Below are 16030 nucleotides of genomic sequence, written 5' to 3'. Positions count from 1 at the left end.
GGAACTCATCTGAGGGTCAAATCTAGTCTTGCATCTGAAGACTGAATAAGCAGGCTTTGCATTCTTGCATTGCTGAAGCAGCAAAAATGCAGGCTATTATAATAATGATCATTTGCTACTCTGAATTCCTATTTACTAGATTTCCTATTACTATTAAATAGACCCCTGCATGCGGGTTGTTTTTCTAGCACAACTGTAACATTTTGCAGATGCCTTGAGCTCTGCTGAGCTCAGCCCTGCTAGCAGTTTCTGCTGGCCAGAACAACTGCAGCGGGGTTTAGTGCTCCTTTCCTGGACTCACGCTCATCCGTGGTAACAGACTCCGGAGTCCTGCTCTTACCTCCTCCGTCACTGATTCGCTGTGCCTTAGAGAGGAAATGACTTTTCCTCAAGTCTGTTTTCTGTACAGAAAGGATGCAAGTATTCACTTCTTTTTAAAGCACCTTGGATTCCTGACAGAAAGACTAAGTAACAGCTCTTACCATCTGTATGGAATAAACCAGGATGGCTGATGGCACCAAGTGCTCAGGGTTGCAGTCTTCCTGCGTCTCCCGTTTGTGGCTTATTCCCACGTGGTGTCGCAGCCTGTGCAAGCAGCAAGGGAACCGTCCCTTCTTACTGAGGGGATCATTCCTCAGAGAAAAGATTACACAGAACAGCTGAAAAAACAAAAACGAAGTGATTTTTGTTACCTGCAGTCAGGAGCCAGGCTGCTAGCGCGTGAAGGCCTTGCCCACTCACAGCACAGGAGGTGGTGCTGACTCCTGGAAGGATTCCCACTGAGGAATCCACTTTAAAGTGCTGGTTTTGCACTTCAACCACTTAGCAACTTAGTGCCTTTTCTTTTTCTTTTTTTTTTTTTTTTTTCTCCTCCTCATCCTATTTCTTTGCCTCATTTCATCAGAGGGCATATTTTCACAGAGATGTTCCTGTGTGTCTGTTTTATTTATTTATTATTTTTTTCCTTTTCTCTTTTTTGGATTGTTTCCTCCTCTTACAGAGGAGGCCTGGGCTTTCCTCAGCACTCCCTACCCGGGCCACCACTAGCCTTCTCAGCTGCCATGGAAGCTTGGGAGCCCAGTGGCCACCGCTCCCGAAGGGAGGCAGGGAGCAGCCCGCACCCGGCCGGTAGCCCGCGGAGAAACCGGGTCCTTTGGCTAAAACTTTGGCTCTTAGTAATAGCTTTTGCTGTCCGTCTGAACCATAACTGACGGGAAAAAGATAAACACCAGAATCAGTTATTGCTTCTCTCTTTGTATGTTTGTATTGAGACATGTATGCTTTTTTTTAAGCTAAGGAGGTAAAAGAATTTATTCTTGATGAAAGAAACACTAAACATATATGTCTAAGTGTGACAAAATTACGGGATTTGCATACATCTTGTAGTGCAGTCATCTATCTTCTAATGAGTGAGACTCATCTTTTTTTAAAAAAAATTGGTAATGTTGCTATTGCTAGTTGATTTATAGTAAATGAGCTTGTTATATGCTTTTTAATTTATTAAGTAAATGCAATTACATTTGCTTGTGAAATATTTGAATAATGTTAATCAATTTATGATGATCTTTGATACCATCAAGAATAGAGACTTTGTATTAGACTATGGATGTCTACAACTATGACTGCTTTTAGAATAATTATTGGATATGAAAGTTCTTTTAAGCCCCAAAGCTTTAGAAAGGTCTTTTTACTTTTAATGAAGTACTAAGTAGAAAACTCTACACGATCCCACTGGCATCCTTGCAAGCTTAAGCCAGCTTGTAAGTTGTTATTTTTAGGTTACTGTGAAGTCTGAATGTGCAAAGCTTTCCACTCTCTACTTTGTACTTGTGGCAACCCGTGTTCTGTACCGCTGTCCAAAGAATTAGCCAAAGCTGGGTTAGCCAAACCAAGTTACAATTTCACCTCCTTGCGCCAGTGGTGAGGAATGGGCAAGCACAGCTTGCACCATCTCTTGCCTGTCATAAACGGTGTCACCTTGAAAACACCTCACACAGCTGGGGCAACCTGAGTACACGGCTTTGGACATATAAAAGGTCTTCAAAAACCTTCCATGCAGAAGGTAGCCACGCAAACGGGAAGAACCTGGAAGGACGTAGGGCCGCTAAAGTAATTGAGAAATGGGAGACTGCAGATGGTGCTGGCTTTCTACAGCTCCTCTCAAACCGAGGTTGTGCCCAGCCGCGTGGCAGGCCGTAGGCACGGAGGCCGTGCGACGCCGGCGCCCGCGGAGAGCTGGAGCGGCCCGGCTCCCCGGCACGGAAAGCTCCAAGCTCGGCAGGGCTAACGCGCCGAGGAACGCCCGCCCCGGAACTCCGGGGCATCGTCCCGGCCCCGCTGCCGCTTTGCAGCAGCCGGGAGCGCTCGGCCTGGGGCCGGCAGAGTCACGCGGGCCGTGGGAGAGCACGCCGAGTGGTGAACACAGCGCGACTCGCTGCCGGCGGGAGGAGGCCACGCGGGGCTAACGGGGCTGTTCCCAACACCGAAGACCAGAAGCGCCTCCGGTAGGCGGGGGCCGCGGGCGGCAGCGCCGGGCCGGGCCGGGCCGGGCCGGGCCGCGCCGGGCCTAGCGGAGGCCCCGCGCCCCTCGCGGCGCCGCGCGACACGCGCCTCGCGAGACGTGGCGGCGCGCGCCGCCCCGCCCCGCCCCTCGCCGCCTCCCTCCCTCCCTCCCTCCCGCGCGACCTTTGCCCCGCGGCGGCCCCGGCCAATGGGAGGCCGCGTCGCCGCCCGTTCCGCCGGCGGCTGCGGCGGGGTGGCGCGTCCGCGTCCGCGTGCGAGGGGCCGCTCGCCGCTGCGGGGGCCCGGGGCGGCGGCAGCGCAGCCGCATCCCGTCCCGCGAGGTGCGCTCGGCCGGCCGCCGCCCTGCCGCGGAGCGGGGCGGAGCGGAGCGGAGCGGGGCCGGGCGGCGCGGCGCGGCGGCAGGGCCGCGGAGGGCGCTGCGTGCGGGCCGCGGCGCCGGGAGGCCGCGGAGCCGGGAGGCCGCGGCGCCGCCGGGGCTGCGCGCGCGCGCGCGCGGGGGGGGGGGGGGGGGGGACCGGAGCCCCGCGGGCCGGGGGGGCGCCGCGGGGGCGGCCGGCGGCGGTAAAGGCGCTCTGCTGTGCTCTGTGGTTTCAGATGCCCCCGAAGAAGGGAGGCGACGGGGTGAAGTCGCACCCGATCATCGGGAGGTTCGGGACGTCCCTGAAGATCGGGATTGTCGGGCTGCCAAACGTCGGGTAGGTGCGGGGGGCGCGGGGGCGCCCCGGCCTGCGGCCCGGAGGCGGAGCTGCGCCGCGGGACGGCCGGCGGCAGGCGCGGGCTCCGCGCGGGCGGAGGACGGCGAAGCACGGGGCGTTGTGGGAACGCCGGGGCGGACCGACGGTGGGAACGAAAACCCCCCTTTAATAGCGGCTGAGCTTCATAAACTGTTGGGCCTTCCTGCTTTGTTTTGAGGGAGACTGTGTGCGCAGGGAGGGCTGGGGATACCGCGGCTGTCAGTGGCCCTGAAAGGGACTTCCCTTCCTGAAACTTTCCGGGAGTTTCTAGTGAAAACAACTTAAGTTACTGCTCGGAGAGAGAGGATAGGAAGAGGAATAGTAGTTCACTGCTTCTCTTCTGCAGTTCTTTATGGCTCTTCGTGGAGGCTATATGTAAGACACTTATACAGGGTAATAAAACCTGGGCTATGCCTACATGAAACGATTGGTAGTAATTTATACATCATATTTATTAAAAGAGGTTCTTAGCATTCTCAAACTTTAAATCCCTGTGCCACACGGTGGAAGAATGGAGGAAAAGAGAAAATAGCTTTAAAATTACAGAAAATACATTTGTGTTTCCTTCTTTACTGAAGTTTAAAAATACTTCATTGAGTACTGTTCCCAGGTTTTAAATTTTCATTAACATTCTGATAGCTTTTTAGAGCTTAACTACTTAAAATTTCTTAGTCCTTTTTCGTCTAAAAATAACCTCAGAAGCAGCTCTTTGAACGTGTCTTGGGTATGAGGACTGCTGTCCTATCTTTTCATTATTGTCTGGATTTTATATAGCCTGGGAAAGCTGTACAGCAGAAAGAAAATAGTGAGCAATAACATTGTCTGACATGTGAAGTAAATGTGAAGTAAATGTGGAAAAATATAGCATTGGCAGCTCTTTCTAATAGTCATAGATTCATAATTTCCATATGGAAAAAGCAGTATCTTTTTAGACTATCAACGAATGTTACAACTATCACAGAAAATTGTGACTGACTTGAGTATGTTGGCTGTATGCAGGACAGCTTTAAGATTTCTTTCCAGTGGCCAAGCAATTATGTGAAACTGAAAAAATAAAACAATGTTGTTGTTAGAAGATTTAGGACTTGAGAACTTTCTTAACTCAGAAATTGCCTTTTTGGATTAAATGCAAACTAGCAAAGTAATCTACTTAGTTCAAGTGATTTTTTTTTCCTGATGCCACTTGTGGGTCTTTCATTGTTGTTTAACACACAGGATGAAAAATCTTTGGTAAGGTAGAACTGTATCTTGAAGAGTTTACTTCTAATTTAATGGTACCTTCATTGCTGCTCTTTTTTCTTGTTAACTTTTGTTGATTATATATTGTAATTATTTTAATTTCTAAATAACACTGAAGAAACAGTATAGTTGTAGAAAGGGCTGGTGAGTTTTCAAATTCTAATTTGTCTCTGAAAACTAATTCACTCAAAATCAACTCAAAGTTGAATGTCACTCTTCCTTATTAGTTTCTTACTCTGCGTTTAAGGCAGATGAGTAGTGGCCAGTGAATCTGTGCAAAGAGGTTAAACCTCTAACCTCTAACTGAAAACGTGTTTCAACTTTTAGGGTTGAAAGAGGTAAACAGTAGTGGTTTTTAAGTTTCAGTAGGTTGCTCAGTATGTGTGTTTGCAAATGTCTTATACTTAATAAAAAAGGAGGGGGGTACTACTTACTGTCCTTAAAAGAAAGCGGGGAGTTCAGTCTTGCATTTGGATTGGAATAAGATGCATTTCAATCCATCCCTGGTAAATGCTTCTAACTGGAACTTACTTAAAAGGGTATGTATTTTGTTTATAGGAAATCCACATTTTTCAATGTGTTAACAAAGAGTCAAGCAGCGGCAGAAAACTTTCCTTTCTGTACTATCGATCCAAATGAGAGTCGAGTACCTGTGCCAGATGACAGATTTGACTTCCTATGCCAGTACCACAAACCTCCAAGGTAACTCAAGTTCTTAACGTTTTTTTTTTTTCAGGTAATCAGTTGAAGTAGTAGTATTGAGCCCAAAGTTTTCATAGAAGTTCAGTGCAACTATAATGTCTTTAATAAGATTCTGTTGAAGTTTCTTTTTGAATGTGAAGTGGTGCATATAATCACCTGGAATGTGCTTTTTTTTTTTTTTTTTCACTTGATCTTTGTGGTATGAGTATTAGGAATTTAGTCATTGCTCAGCCCTGTTCACTGCTTGGTGTTCTGTCTTTGAAGCTAGTGACTCCCAGGTGATTTAGAGGATCATGTGAAGAAATTTGGAAAATGAGCAGTAATGGACATATGTAACTTGTGCAGTGAGGACAGTTACTTGTTAAACGTTCATCCTGCTTTATATTGTTCAGAATACTATATATACTCTAAGCAGCAAACAAACATCTATCAAATTCTGTTCAACCTCAGTCTTTGGACAGTAAGCTTTATGAACAGCTTTTTTCCCTTTGGCTTTTTCGCTCCTTTTCGTAGGCTTTGCTATTTATTGCCTGATACATTTGATGATACTCCTTTGATCTATCTCTTCTTATTTTTCCTTATTTTATGAGTGTATCAGTTTTGTTGCATCATTGGTTTCTGCTGTTGACTGTTTCCATAATCTGCGCTCTATACTCAGCGTGGGAGTTGGATGCTTGCTTGAAAAGCAAAACTTAAGATGTCCTCAGAAATCAGAAACTGAAATAGGTACTTGTTAATTAAAATTTCGGTTTGCAGTTACTTTCACTTTATTCAAAATTCACCTGCAAGTATGTAAATTGTAGAGCAAATTAGCATGCATATCTGTTTTTGTTCAACTCTTGGGCCCCAGTTTTAAAGCCACATCTCTCACACAGTTAAAAAGGATTGTTTAACTGCTGACTACGAATCCATTTGTTAGCTTAATTTTCAGGCCCAGAACAAGTTGCTGCTATGTGTAGTTTGTGTGTGCTTCTTTAAATACTGGAAAATGTATTAATATGGAGCTCTTTGTTTAGGTGGATTGTTTTAACAAGTAACCTTATTCTTCTTTTCAAATGAGTATTGAGCATACTTGCTACTGTACTAGTTAAAATAAAGCTCCACTGAAATTTAGACAAAACTTCTGGGCTCTTGACTCTGCAGAAATGATGCGACTTTCAAATTTTGTTGTCTTAACAAATCTGTTCTAAATTCTAGTGTTATCACTGCTATGGCCACATAAACAATTTCTTCTTGTTCTCATATTTAGCTGTGACTAGCTACTTCTAAATTAATAGTTGAAATGGGAAGTTATTAGCTTCGTTTTTCCTTTGTTGTCATCTATCCTTATAAGGAATGCTGAAGTTGCAAATACTTGTGTGTGCTCTCTAGGGAAAAAAATCACCTGTTAATGTTAGGTAACTACTGTTGCTGGATAACAAGCTGGATATAAATAATAAATCAGCTTTCATTTGAAGAGACTTCTGATTTGTTTTTTAAGAAAGCGTCTGTTACTTAAAAATCAATGGATATGGGGATTAGAAGGAAGGTGTAGCTCCTGTGAATTTTACAGTTCAGTTATTCTGTTTATATCTTTTTAATATTTCAGTATAACAGTAATACAGCAATAACAACTCAGTAGCATAGTTGATTGAGGTAACAGTTCTTGGACTGTCAATGCCTATCTGGTTTAGAATAACTCAGAGAAAAAGGCTGTGGTCATGGAGATACACAACTGAACAGTAACTTATTTAATTTTCTTTGAATAATCTGGATTTTGTTCTCTATATGGTACATTCTGTATTAATTTTCTACCTGTGTTGGGACTAGTTAAAGTAATCAATCTCTGCACGTAGAAATGTTGTATAAACATTGTGAGTTCTCTTTAAATCGGACTCGTGTCTGTCCTTTTGGCCTCAAGCTTGTCTTGTAAAGTACGGGAAATAAAAACCTGAATGCTTTAGACTTTACAACGTCTTAGTCATGACAGAACTTCTGTATGGTAGGAAAAAATGAAAAAGGCCTGTGTCATAACTAAAATAACGCATGTCAGGCCAAAGTAATGCAGCCTGGAAAGGCGGGGTCCGGCATTCCCGAGAGTCGCTTCGCTGAACGTGAATGGCGCCTTTTCTGAGTGGCAGCAGCCATAAACTCGCCTACCTGTTCTTGCTGGCCTGCTGCGGGCGAGGGAAGGGAAGAGCGGGCCTGGGCTGGTAGCTGCTGAGCGGAGACTGCTGCTGCTATGGAGAGACGGACTGTAAAGCAGTAACTGTTCTTCAGGTAGCATTTGTTGCTTGAAGATCTGTTCCCGTCTCCACAAGAAGCAGGTGTCAGCTTGGATGGGACTGGTGTAGTTATTTGCTAGCTCACATGGAAAGCTGACTGATACTACATAATTGAGAATTTAAGTTTTTGTGAATGAGATCAGCAGCTTTCACACGAAGGTAAATCTGTATTTCATAGATTAAGGTACGCTACCTGAACTTGTAACCTGTGCTTTTTTTCCTTCTGCAGCAATAGATGGTGTGTATGACTTCACAATAAATTAGTTCAGTGATACTAACTGTACACAGAAGGTAGGATCCAAGACCTACCAGGAAAAGCTGTTGAAAGTTATGTTGCTGCCAAATGAACTAGGTGAACAAGTCTCCTTAAGCTTTAGTGTTGCCTACTGTTTGCTTTCTGGTTTGAATAAAATTGGGGGAGTGGGGGTGGGAAGGAGGAAGAGGAGACACTAAGAGCTTAATATATTAAAAACCCTGAATTTATGTTAAGGTCTTAAGTTATATTGTGTTACTAATTTAAACTAATTAAATGTTTAAAGTACTAGTTTTTCTTTTCACTGAGCATTGTATAAAATTTAAAATTCATATTGGTTTACATTATGTCAACATTAGCTTTTTAGAAAGGAAAGGCTGTTTGCTTTTTATTTTGTTCTCCTCCTTTCCGTCTTCCACTGGTTCGAGTATTTTCAGACAAAGATGGATTGAATTGCATTTCAGTTGCTAACCTGAAACTTTTCTTTGGACTAGTTCACTTGGGCAGGAACTAAAGCAGCAAGATATATATATATGTATATTTCCTTGATCTATGAATCTTCGCCATGTAGGAGATAATGAGGTCTAATTCTAAAATGGAAAAGAGGTGCTCTTCATCTCTGCAGGTAGTTCCTGCCTTGAAAATCAGGACTTGAAAGCGGAAAAAATTGATAGGTTAACAACAGTTAATATATTAATTGAGACTTCTTGTGTTTAGAAGTGATGGGTTTCTTAAACAAGAAAAGGAACTGTGTCTAGCATACCTAGGGAAATCACAGTAGCATATTAATTTTTTTAATAAAACTATTTTTGTACATCTTTCTTCCAAATTTCATTAAGATGCTGCTTAATCAACTTAAAGGTAAAGCTGTTTTCTAGTATAAATGTCAAAATGCTGACCTGAGGACTAAATGATTTGTGTCCTGCCTTGCAAATAACTTGAAAGCCTCTGCATATATCCAGCCTCCAGTGCTTAGCTGTAAGAATCTGCCTGCTGCCACAGCTGTAGAGTGCTATGCCTCACCAGTAAAGGTACCCAGTGCTGATATTTGGCTTGGAGCTTCAGAATGTTTTTGAGTAGGGGAAAAAAGTTACTGTTTTCTTTTGATGTCTGTGCCCTCCTTCCTCTGCCTCCCCTTCTTCAACCCCATAATTATTTGTATTCTTCATTTACACTATATGATAAATTAGAAGAAACATTCAGGTAGAAACAGTGTTGCGTTAGTCTAAGCCGTGTTTTAATTGCAAATAGTTAAAACTAAAGGGCTGTACTGGCTGATAAGAATTAACCTGTATGAAAACACATTTAAAGCAAAATAAAAATGATTTAAAGTCTAGGTTTCTGCTTCCTGCTTTCATTAAAATCGAGACAGACTATTTATGTTTTACTCATTCCTGCCTATGGTTTGGTCCATCCCTTTTCAGGTTAATAGTATCTGTTTAACTCCCGTTTTGTTTGCACCTGTAAGCAGATGTATCATCTTGTACTTATTTTTTCACAAAATAAAATACTTAATTGCAGTCACAAATATTTAACTTGGACTGTTTTGGATGTCTTTTCCAAACTTAAGTTTTAAAGCAATCCTGATTATGTCACAAGGAATAATATGTAATGTGCAACTACCTCTCTTCAGCTCTACTGCTGTCCGGCATAGTTGAATGGCTCTGTCCTTTTTTGTCAATGAATTGCTTTGGTTCATTCTGTTCCACTGTAAATTGTTTAAATTCATGCATTCAGTTCTGAATGCTAAGGTGATGGTCACTGAGCTAAATTTGAGCAGTAACTTCACTGTTATCTAGGTCATGAAAGTTCTGTGTAATATTAAATAGAAGTTTTCTTAAATTTATTATATGATAATATGTTCAGGTACTTGATAAAGTTTAGGTAAAAATGATGATCAGACACTGGAAAGGTTTGGAATGAAGCTTTCTAAAACTGCTTCTTAGATACCAAATCAGCAGTGGGGTTCTGAATGACATCGTTTGAGAGTATACTGAAAAACCTTACTCTAGGTTTAAAAATGGCGCTGGTGTAAATTAAAACTTCACCTATAATTTCATACTGCAACACGAATAACGTAACTAGTTGTAACACTGGTGTATCACCATCTGAATCTCTCTCTCTCTCTCTCTTTTTCTTTTTTCTTTTTTTTTTTTTTTTTTTTATCAGAAAATTTACAACTGGCAAGCATATCCTGTTATTAATGCACTTCTTTCCTCAGTATTATTGCATTTGACTACTCTTTGGTTAGTTCCTGGGCCAGTTTAAATAAGCTTGTTCATGCTTGTATTCTGGCATTACAAGTGAATAATTTTCCAGCACTGAATAACAGACCTTAAGTAGTGGTAACTTGAGCTATCTTTTCTCCTGGTGGGAGAAGGCAGATTTAATTTTTTTTAGATGTATTTTGTTGCTATAAAAACCGCGTAGCTTAAGAATACAGATATCTTAGTCCTCATTGAGTCTTTTACCTTTTTATAACTCACATAAATGAAATTTAATTACTAGCCTTTTCCTTGCTGTTCCTTGTACTATTAGGTTCAAGTCTTATTTGTCAGTACCATGGAGAAAATATTTCTCATGAAGTTGTTCCTGCATAGAAATGATCAGGCGTGCATAGAATGCAGTACTCAGTTTTTCAGAAGGAGAGGCCTTTAATTACTCTGCGAGATCTTTGCTTATGTCAGTCTAAACTACTTGCAAGGTAGGTTGCAAAAGCGGTAATAGGGTGTACTGTCTCCTGGAAGAAGGAGGGACTGAAGTATTTTGTTTGGAGCCAAGCCAAAAATAGTGGTGAGGAGAGACAGAAATGAATGGCTTTCTAAGAAGCAGTCATAATACAAATAAATTCTCTTTCTGTGTTGCTAAAAATGACAATTAACATTTTCCTTTCTTGGCTATGAATATGACTAGTAAAAGGTGCATTTATTTTGTAATTTTTTTCATGCAATTTGTGAAGTCTTAACAGTCAACTCCTACTTAAAGTATATAAAATCTTGTAAAGGGTTGAAGAAAGATTTCTGTTTTCTAACAGACTTCAAATAAAAGCTTTAAGGCAAATGAGACTGTACTGGAACCAGGAGATGAGTGACATATTTTGCTTTTACCAAAGAGAAAAAGGAAGCTGGACGTTTTCCTAAAGAAGGTTCCAGGACCAGTTTCTGGAGAACTGGTATAGTTACTTATAGAGCAATTTGGCCTTTTCTTGGTATATGGCACCCAAGATCAGGTAAAATTTGAATAAAGAGAAATGTTCAAGAAAACTTTTCAAGAAATGTGTGCAAAGCAAGTGTGCTACAAAGATTATTCAACCTGGCTTACTAGAAAATTGCTGTGTTTTGAACTTAGTTGGAGCTTTCAGATGGGCTGCTGGTATCTTCTGGGAGATGTGAGATTTCAGTAAAATGTAGTAAATTCTACAGAGAAATTACAGAGCTATTCATATTGGAAAAGAAAGGCTGCAGAAACCTGAAAGAATGAAAAGCCCAGGGAGAAGAACAGACTTTTGGTTATAATGCTTCAATCTGAAATCAGTGTGCTAGGTGTATACTGCAGGCAAATTTAATTAACAAATCGTTGTGATAGAATGATTGCTTGTGGTCATTTAAAAAGAAATATGTGCCTTCCACTCCCTCCCACCCCAATTTTTGAACAGATATACTTGCAATTTATTGTGTATATGCTGTATTTGTGTGTAAAGGATCACCTTTGTAAAATAAGTTAACTGTGGAAGCAGGTGCTTGGACCCTGGCATGTCTGATTGGGGATTTAGACTTGGATATATGCTACTTAATATGAAATGCTGATGCGATGGTACTTCCTTGCAGCCCTTAAAGGGACTGTTGCTTTCTCAGGTTACACCGTCAGTCTTCTAGAGGTAGTTGCTTAACTTTTATTTCGAATGCTGGGCAGGGAGCACTGGTTTTTAAAAAGTGGTGGAAGAAAGTGGTGCTCCCTTGGATCTCTTTATGTCTTGGATTAGAAAGTAAAACTCACTTAGGGTGTGGGAAACCTTTCCTGAGAGACGGTGCTAAACTACTGCTTTACTGAAAACACAGCTCTTGTGGTAAATAAACTTCTCATTTTGCCTGTTTGAATAACTCTGTTATGGATAAAAATGACAAAGAAAAAAAAAAGTAGTTGATGGGAAAGAAATTTCTGTGTAAAATGCACAAACTTTTGGAGCAGGGATGGGAGACTAAGGTTCTTGTTCCTGAAAAGTACTATAATCATTGGACTACAAAATTGTACTTTTGTTGGCCCAGTGCATCTTGCATTCTTGGTTGCACAGTAGTTTTTACAGTGAAGATAGTGTGCTAACACAAAAATACTGTATTTTTAAGTGATGAAGAAATACTTTTTTGCGGATTATGCTTAAAATACAAAGCTAGGTCTGGTTTTGGTAATCCATTTCAAGTTATAAATTACTGTGACATACTTCGTAGTAGATTGGTGTTGCACTGATTTGTACAAATGATCAGTTGATGCCACCTGTTCCTGATGATCATTTGAGGCTCAGTGACATTATGCTAATGCTGACTAACGAATCTTAAGAAATGGAAATTAATCTATTTAAAGCGGGGGAGGGGGGGAGAACAATCCATTTTCTCCATTTAAAAGAACTAAAATGCACTTATATAAAGAACTTCTTTTCTTTACAGTGCTTTCTGTTTGTTTAGTTTTGTAATGTATAGTTTTTGTACTTCTTGAGCATAGGCAATTCTCAATAATTTTATGCCTTTTTCTCTGTGTTCATCTTTCTATGATGAAATAAAAAGATTTGGGCTTAGAAAGCTGGCTGCCAACAGTGATGACGATATTACTTTACTTGGAATAATAGCTTTGTGATACCCAAAATGAAGATGAGAAAACATCCTGGAAAGCCGGATACTGAGTCTTCAAAGGTCTCTTGCTTATTTTAGTCAATTGTGAAATAATTGTACTAGGGGGTCGCGTCCATTGTCTAGCAAAAAGGGTTGAGTCTGGTGACAGTGACCTATCTGCATATGAAGGTATCTGCCTTACTGCAAGGCAGCATCTTTGCAGTGAAAGTGTGAATTCTTGTGATGGCTAACCAGGAAGTTAATCATAGTGGAGTGATTAGAGGGAAGCCTAAAACGAGAACATTTCTAGTGTCGCCTTTGTTTTTCTTAGCACAGTTTAAAATGACAATGCTTTAAAAAGTGGCATTTTTTTGTATTGCTGGTGACTTTGTGTTAGAATTCCTTGCTTTTTGACAAATACTAAACTGGGAAGTTACTGTTCTTTCTCCTGAAGTATGCATTAGCTCTGCAGTTCTGTGTCGCGGTGAAAAGAATTATTAATGTTAGTGCATTAATGGAGTTACTAACTTGATTCTGTCTTCAGAATGTGCACTGTTCTTTGTAGTACATTAAGCTTAAAAATGCTGATTTGCTGCTTCCATCTGAATTTGTATACTAGTAACTAGAAGGAATATTTTATTGATAGAATTTGCCAAGAAGGCTATAGTGAAACAAAAACGTAAAGCTTTCAAAGTTAGTTTGCTTTGGAGAGTGTTTGTGTTCCTGTTCTCTCTGCTGCCTTAAACAGCGTTAAGTTGCAACACATGGTATTGCAGTGTTTCCTAGGGTGCACCCTTGTTTTCATAGGCCTAGTGAAGTTTAAAGCTAAAAGCCAGTGTTATGTGCCCTTGATTTAAGTAGCTCATGCCATTTTGTCAATATCTTCTTGCGTATTTTGTAAACTCACTCTGAGGGTTGTGTTGTATTCTTTGCTCGTAAGTGCATCACAGCGGGGTTAATGACATGAAATATCATTAAGTTCCTAATCCATTGCACCTGACAAGTTCAGTGATGCTTTGAATTTCTCCTTAGTAAGGCAAAAGATTTTGAGATTTTGTCTAGATCTTGCATTGTAAAGTTAGTTTGAAAAAAAAAAAAAAACTTTTTTTAGGAAGTGCTGAAGCAAGATTGAAAACAAAAACAGAATAACAGCTCTTGATTTGAGGTTGTCATCCTTCCGGAAATACTGATTTGGTAGCTTGTGCTGGATTGTCTTTTCCAAACTAGGGAGTTCATTTTAAGTGAGGCTGTGAGTCTGCTAGTATTAAACTATATAGATTGTTATATGCAGTTTAATGGAAATCAGGTAGCACTAAAAAGCTTCAGGAACTGTTTTCTAGTTATACTGTTCTGAGTGGAGATAACAATATATGTATATTTCCTTTACTACTGCTTTTTCCTTCTGGGCCAAGTGCTAGGATAAGACAAGAAGGGTAATTTCTTTTTCTTTTTTAATTTTGTTTGTTTGTTTGTTTTGCAATAGAAATATTGGGCAGCAGCTTACTGTGTGGGGCTTGTTCTGCTAAAATAAGAAAGAGGTTTCAGGTAGGAAGAAGAAAATAATGCCACTAGCTAAATCCAAGGAAGCTGTAAGCTGTAGCAAAAACCTGCTCACAGAGCAAACTAATCTAGAGTTACCAGAGCAGAAACAAAACTTCAAATGATGCAACAAGAGCCAAAAATTTCTAGCTACTGGCTTCTGATTTGAAAAGATTACCAAGCAGCACTGACATAAGTAGCTGTTACTCTAGAGGACTGTACGTTACAACACAACTATTTTGGCAGAAACTTATGAGGGGAGGGTAAGAGCAATTTTGTAGAAACTTAGTCAAAACAGCATGAATACTTGTTTTATTTTTGGGGGTTACTGTGACAGCAAACAAATTGGGAAGGGGCTATAAGCTTGTGAGATGCACTTCAGTGTGGAAATTTAACTTTTGATTTCCCTTTTCTGCCTCTATCATGTAAAACCCAGGTGGAATAGAGGAAGGGGAGAAAAAAAGAATGAAGAGTTCAAGCAATGTCAAGTTTACTGAGGATAGATATCCAGAGTTATTACTTCAATACTGACATTAGAGACACTGGGGAAAAAAATTCTACAAAAACTGGTAGCGTTGTGAATTGCATCTTCTCACTTGCTGGTTGAATGTTGATTCTTCTCTAGTTTGCAGTCATACTGGGTACTGCTGCAACAAGGAGGTAAATGTAATGATGCTGCGGGAGGCTTCTGCTGTTAAAAATTTGACAGCAGTCATGCAAATTCAGAACACATCTATCAGCAGGTTGTTGCAGTAGTGAAGATAAAGCTCCTTCTGGCTGTTAAGCAATAAAGACTTCAGAAGTCTAACGATGTTCGGAGAAGGTATAAAGTTGACAAAGAGGCTGGTCCTGCCTAACACTCGTTCACACCTATGTGGTTGCTTCCATCTGTGAGCAGTGCTGCAATGTGACCAGAGATCTTTGAAAATATCTTAAGGTAGAACACAGAGTTTATATCTTTAGATTTGAATTTTGTCCTGATGAAAGTTCGCTAAGAAATCTTTCTGCTGCTTGGCAAATTGATGCTGTCTGCTTGCACAGACTTCTTAGGTGTAACTTGCAGCAAGACCCTTTTCATCCACATTACTAAAACTGTGGATTTGAGTGTTTTCTGTTGTGCATATTGTCAGCAGAGTAGTGAACTGCTCTGTTAATCTAAGAATAGTGTTAGTGAAATTTGTGATAAGTTCAAGTGTTTGGAAATGAAATGAAAAAATGGCTTCTTTTGTGAACCCACTGAGCTGAAAGATCTTGATGACTGTGGTCTACTCTTCCTGGTGTTTTGGTAGTGAGGAATCAACATTGTTTTTACGGTTTTGTCTTTACCACTGTTCATGATGATAAAGGTGTTTTTAGTAAACAGATTATCACCAAATCTTAGGGATTTTTTTTCTCACTCAATGGGATCTTTGGAAGTAATTTTGTTTAATATGCACCTGATAGACTAATGCCTATTGAACTATTCACTCATTTTAAAGCAACTAAGAATATGTAGTCAACAAAAGATTTGCTGTTTATGTATTGCTGTATTCATTTGCCATACTTGTGAAAGCTTCCCCCTTGCCATTTTTTGTTAGCTAACTTGAACATCATAATTCTGTGGTTGCAGTATAAAATGTCCTGTAGCCAAATTTGTTAGAATCTGTTACTGTTAGCTATGGTGTAGAACATTACAGCTCTTTTTTCCATGAAAATATTGTCAGCTTCATCTAAACTAATTTTCTACTTTGTTAAAAATGTTTGTATTACCCTAACTGCAGTTTTAATCAACACTGTTTAAAAATACCCTAGACTTCTAACAAGTGTCACTTACTGAAGTAAACAGTAATCTCAGAGATGAAGATAACAGTGTCTTTTTTCACTTTCTTACTTGTTTGAATCTTAATTCAGCTGACACTTTAGTTTACTGGAGAAACACCAGTTTGTTGAAAAAGAAGAGAAAAACATATAAAA

At 40.5% G+C, this 16030-nt stretch overlaps 1 protein-coding gene across 1 annotated transcript in view; it reads left to right on the top strand.

Moving 5' to 3' along the window:
* Positions 1–2750: 2750 nt before the first annotated feature.
* The window catches only part of OLA1 (Obg like ATPase 1), a 106813-nt gene continuing 93533 nt past the window's right edge, over positions 2751–16030 (top strand). The window contains exons 1-3 of the mRNA XM_062578466.1: positions 2751–2843; positions 3118–3218; positions 5055–5198. Coding sequence (XP_062434450.1) covers positions 3118–3218; positions 5055–5198 — 245 coding nt within the window. The 5' untranslated portion in view covers positions 2751–2843. The remainder of the gene's footprint in view (positions 2844–3117; positions 3219–5054; positions 5199–16030) is intronic.

Source organism: Rhea pennata, chromosome 6 (genome assembly GCF_028389875.1).
Source record: "Rhea pennata isolate bPtePen1 chromosome 6, bPtePen1.pri, whole genome shotgun sequence".
NCBI classification, from domain to species: domain Eukaryota; kingdom Metazoa; phylum Chordata; class Aves; order Rheiformes; family Rheidae; genus Rhea; species Rhea pennata.
The sequence above is the reverse complement of the archived record's forward strand: the minus strand, read 5'-3'. Positions and strand labels throughout refer to the sequence as shown.